The sequence below is a fragment of the Camellia sinensis genome, chromosome 7 (genome assembly GCF_055761805.1).
Source record: "Camellia sinensis isolate YWXY chromosome 7, ASM5576180v1, whole genome shotgun sequence".
In the NCBI taxonomy this organism is placed as follows: Eukaryota; Viridiplantae; Streptophyta; class Magnoliopsida; order Ericales; family Theaceae; genus Camellia; species Camellia sinensis.
The window spans coordinates 71,810,205-71,815,601 of NC_138967.1; the positions used below are offsets into that span (position 1 = coordinate 71,810,205).

A 5,397-nucleotide genomic window follows, 5' to 3' on the forward strand; every position below is an offset into this window, starting at 1 on the left:
CTCTTCAGACAAGGGGCAACTTTCCGTTGCTGTGCAGTGCCACGATACTCTTCAGACTAGGGACAACTTTCCAGTTGCAGGGATCCGAGGTTGTGCATCCTAGTGACAGATTTCAGGCATGTCCAATTCTGATCCATATCGAAATGGTTTTGAAAAGTTTTAATAAAAGTTGACTTTGTTCAAATTAATCTTTTTACAACTTAGACCATTTTTGGGACCAAAGCCGAAAATTTTCAGTACCCACAACCTTCAATTTCATAGATTTCAATACAGAGTTCTCCTGCTCTTGCATACAAATTGAAGTTGCTTTTTTATTACAATCATAAAGAAAACTTGAAAGTACTAATAAAGTAATAAATTCGGGGCATAGCTAAGTCAGGTGTTCCTGCGCCTCCTCCCAGAGCTGGTCGAAGCCTCTAATGCCAAAGTAGGCCCTTCTTGTGCCTCTTCATTGAGCCAATCCAAGCACTCATCAGACAAGGTGCAATTGAAAGTGGGAGCAGGGGCCAGGAGCTCTCTAGTCCTCCACGCTGTGGCATACTGGGCAAGCTGTGTGCCTCGAAACGGGAATGCAGCAGGATACTCTATCCCTTCTGGCGGGCAAGTCTGATCATGACCGAACTGGCGCTGGAACCGGAACGGAAAGTAGAACACACAGTGAGTCAGACCAATCAACTGGACTTCGGTCTGCCGGGACATGCTATAGCTCATTGCCGGAAGATTGAGCCAAGGACAGAGCCAAGCAATGCGATCCGTGGACAAATTACACATCCAGTCGAACCACCATCCCTCATCAAGGGCATCGACTAGTCGTTGTCGGAAGAAGTAGCCGCGAGCTGAGTGGGCTGGGCAAGAGTCCACAACCTGCAGTTTATCCATCAGCCATACCTGGGGAGGGATTGGAAAATGAGAGAATAAAGAATAGAGAGATGTACGATGAGAGAAAATTAAGAAATGGTTTTGTGAGAAAAAAAATGAGCCTGAGGGCCGAGTGATGTGAGCAATATATATGTGAGAAAGGGTGGGAAACATTACCTGCAGCAGTAGTGGACTCCTCGCGAATCTAGTCATCTCTTGGCGATAGAAAGCATCCAAGCCCATCAGCGTCTCGGCCAATGTAATGGCAATTCAGCTCTTTCCTTCTTTCAAGCCTTGAGCAACTTCAATCAGACGGATGCTAGATCCGCTAAAGCCCGGGGCAAGCAAAAAGTGAGATAGCATGGACAAGCAAAGGACGTGTTGCCGAAAACCTTGCCAATAATGGTCACCTCGGTTCCCGGCATCAGAAAAGCGATGAATCAGGCCAAGGATATCCAGTTCCCCATTGTAGATCAGAGACCGAGCATCGTGCATGGTGAGCCCACACATCTGTCCTAAAGCTTGGGTGTGACCGAAGCGAAGCTGAGACAAAATCTCTTCATTTGTTTCAGATTCCATCAAAACTTGAAAATCTTCGAAGGTCGGACACATCTCTTGCCCGCCGAAGCTAAAGACGTGTTACCGGATTCCAAAACCTCGCCGTGGCATGAAGGAATGGAATGTGCAGCGAAGTACGGCTCAACGTCAATAGTGCATTCAAGCCGAAACCCTGAAAGTTTAACTTTTCCGAGCCATCTAGAGAAGCAATCCAAGCTGTGAGATTTTGGGTGAGAAACGCCTCCATTTTGGTGCAAAACTAAGGTGAAATGAATGAGCCACGGAGCTAGGACTTTTAAAGAGGATAAGGCATTGTTCGGGGGACACGTGTCAAAAATTTGGTGGTTGCCAAGTTAGGTGGCCGGCCGGCCACCTTTTCTGGCAGGCCGACCACCCCTTTCCCCTCCAATGCAAAAAGCTGGCCGGCCAGCTCCTTTAGGTGGTCGGCCATCAAGAGGAGGGTGGCTTTGGTCTTGTTCTAGCCTCTAGAAGAAAGTTCCAAGCATTTCCATGCCTTGAGGGCCTTAAAGGTGCGAATTTTCCTCTGTTTCGGATGCGTTCCGTTACTCAGATCATCCGAAATGCATTTGTTTATCGAGTTGTTGTTAAATCCTGCTTATTGAGTTGTTGTTTTTGCTTATTGAGTTGTTGCTTTGCTTACCGAGTTGTAAAGCTTATCGAGTTGTTAAGTTTTGTCGAGCTGTCGAGTTTTGTATATTGAGTTGTTACTCTCTGTTTAATCAACGTTGTTGTGTTTTGTTTATCGAGTTGTAAACTTGCTAAGGTTCTGTTCTTTCTCAGTAAGTTAAGTTGCTTTATTTGTTGCATCGGTTCACTACCTGACTTTGCAATTTTCAATGCACGATTTCCATTCAATCTCATTTTTGTGCAAAATAATGCGATGCGATGCAAGAACATAAAGTATAACACTTTTTCAAAAGCTGTTTCATTCCATCACGTTTCCTTTGTTACAACATTTTACAACAAGGGTACAGGTTTTACAGAAAATAAAACTGCCTAATAATGTACAATGTGCTACAACTATTAGTAAAAAAGGCAAATAAAGCCGGAACATCTGTGCTCTCAAGCATAAGAAGAAGAGGCCCTCTTCGTCCTCTTTTGCGGAACAGCCTCTGTGCCATCTCCATCAGCACTACTGTCCGAATCGGAGCCAATGCCCTCGGAATCCTCCTCGGCATCACCTCTACCCTCAGAGCCAGACTCATAGTCATCCTCTCTACCAGCAGATGTCTCTGACTGACGATGCGCAGACTCCTCCTCCTCACTGGATTCCTCCTCAATAATATGTGCTCTGCGCCCGCCTCGTCTGCGAGACGACTCCCCTCTCTCGGCTCCTCGAGAAGGCCTAGATGGCCCAGCTCCTCGGGAAGGCCCAGATGGCCCGGCTTGTGGTCTGGTATATATCAGAGGCATCTGAAAAGAAAGAGTGCAATTTGAATACATTAGCCAAAATATGTATATCAGATGTACAGATAAAAAGCTACATGGAGTGGATGTATGCAAATATAGTACATGGATGTGGTGTGTGTCAGATGAGCTCCCCACATACAGTCGGTCAATCAATGCAGTGAAATGTTCAAATTCAGCATATCATCAGAAATATGATAAATGCAAGAAAACTGAACAGTACCGAGACACCCATGATGGACAGTAGCACCTTTCTCCGCAAGATCATGCCTTCGAGCAAGGCCACTAACCCGAGTAACCCCTCAGCATACTCCGTGGTAGGCTGCAGATACAAGTGCAAATCATCAGTGAATGAATGAATGTCCAAGTATCTGAGTGATAAAGCAAAGCTGTAAAACATACCGGTGGTGAGTCAGGGTCTCTGGTGTATGGATGATCTGGCATAGGAGGCTCTAGCGGAATTGGGTAGGAAGCCCCGTATCTCCATCCCGTCAACTCAGTCGGGATACCTGGCCATCCGGCATCATGATAAGTCGGGGGAATCAGGGGGACCAGTCCAGCCCCACCTCTGGATGTGCCAGCCCTACTGGCCGAAGGAATGTCTCTGGCTCGGGTGCGACTCGAAGATGGCATGCCTGTAGACCTCCTCGAGGGAGTACGGACACCTGTCAATGGAGGCATCAAGTAGGTGTGATGGTAGGTCGCGTACTCCCCGTCCTCCAAATGCAACAGTGCATCAGTGCCCAGCCTGGCATCAATGACACCCTGGGAAGTAAGCCTATCAGCGAGTCGCATATCGTCTGGGGGTGCTGAAGGGACACTCGACTCGGGGAAGCCCATGGTCTGACGAAGAAAGCGTTCCCCAAGGAACCAGGCCCTACCAACTGGCCCCTCGAACAAGATCCTATACTAGGAGGCGGCCCATCCTCCGGCAAACTAGAATCGAAGATCCCCACCCAAAGGCACCCAGGGTTGCTAGGTGATCTGCAGATAGCCAATGCATAAGCCGATTAGAAATCGCAAATGTCCAAGCATGAATAAAAAATCTACACGAGAAGAACTGGGAGTTCTGACATACCTCGGTCGCCCGCACAGTGTCAAAATACTATCGTAGGTAAGGAAGAGTCTCCCGGGGCCGCGACCGGTACTGGCCCTCGAAGATGAGCGAATAAGGGGTCATGAGAGGGGCCTCCACCTCGAGCTCCAGGGCTAGTGTCGGAAAGTACGCGAAGACCCATAACTGTGGAAAACAGGGAAAAAGCCATTAGAATACAGAATGCTGAGTGCAGAATCTGAGTACAAAATGTTGAGTGCAGAATCTGAGTACAGAATGCTGAGGGTAAAATGTAAATACAGAATGTAAAGTGAATCAAGAGGGCAGAAGGTACCTCCCAGGCTCTCCAATAGCCGCCGACTATGTTCCCCCGTCCGCGGGAGGTCGCGCTCATATAGCAATAGAGGGTAGCCAAGCTGGTGCCACCCCAGTCATACTGACTAACCGATGTGAGGTCTACTAGGGCACTCAGCAAATATAGCCCAACGGTGTTCCCTCTGTCGGCGAACAGAGTGGTCCCGAAGAGGAACATCAAAAACCCGCGGGCGTACTGTGCAATCTCCTCAGGAGTCTCGGGCTCAGTCCCCCTGAACTGTGCAGAAAACCAGGTATATCGGACTCGGCCCGAAGATCGGTCTATCGGTGGGCGAGCTCCCAACAGATGAATCCAGGCTGCCTCCCACTCGCCCATGTGCTCGTCGTAGGGGATCGCCCAGCCTCCCACATCAAGGCCCGTCAACACAGCGAAGTCAAATGGGGTCATGGTCATGTCCCCGGCGGCTGAGAAATGGAAGGAGTTGGTGGTGTCCCACCATCTCTCCACCAGGGCGCCCATCAATGTCCGGCTAGTTGGATAATGAGATATCCCGGTACAAAAGGTCCCGAATCCTGCCAGATCAATCCAATCGCGGACAGCCTCCGGGAGCTCCGCGTACCAATCTCTCGCAGCAATAGAACCGTATCCCCGTGTAACGCGGGAGGATGTCTGCATTCATAACGAACACATGTATTCAGTTTTAGAATGAAATGAATAAGCTGTGTGCACATGAAAAGATATGAGATGTGTACAAATCAAATCAACCTTCAACAAATGTGGGTTGCGTGTTCACAATCAAATTTGGGCTGTGTGTTCAGATTTCAGAAATTTAAAGGTTGGGCTGCGTGTTCAACTTTCAATCAAATATGGGCTGCGTGTTCACCATCAAATTTGGGCTGCGTGTTCAGATTTCAAAAATTTAAAGTTTGGGCTGCGTGTTTAACTTTCGAATGTGGGCTGCGTGTTCATAATCAAATTTGGGTTGTGTGTTCAGATTTCAGAAATTTAAAGTTTGGGCTGCGTGTTCAACTTTCAATTAAATGTGGGCTGCGTTTTCACCATCAAATTTGGGCTGCGTGTTCAGATTTTAGAAATTTAAAGTTTTGGGTTGCGTGTTCAACTTTCAATTAAATGTGGGCTGCGTGTTCACAATCAAATTTGGGCTGTGTGTTCAGATTTCAGA

The 5,397-nt window shown here is 47.9% G+C and overlaps 1 protein-coding gene across 1 annotated transcript; it reads right to left on the reverse strand.

Moving 5' to 3' along the window:
• Window positions 1–2,463: 2,463 nt before the first annotated feature.
• LOC145794685 (uncharacterized) lies at window positions 2,464–3,790 on the reverse strand. The gene is made up of 3 exons (XM_082877075.1): window positions 3,247–3,790; window positions 3,068–3,166; window positions 2,464–2,850 (listed from the first exon to the last, which is right to left on the reverse strand). Exons 1-3 carry the CDS (start codon window positions 3,682–3,684, stop codon window positions 2,500–2,502), a joined length of 888 nt encoding a protein of 295 aa, XP_082733201.1. The 5' UTR covers window positions 3,685–3,790; the 3' UTR covers window positions 2,464–2,499.
• Between the last annotated feature and the right edge of the window lie 1,607 nt (window positions 3,791–5,397).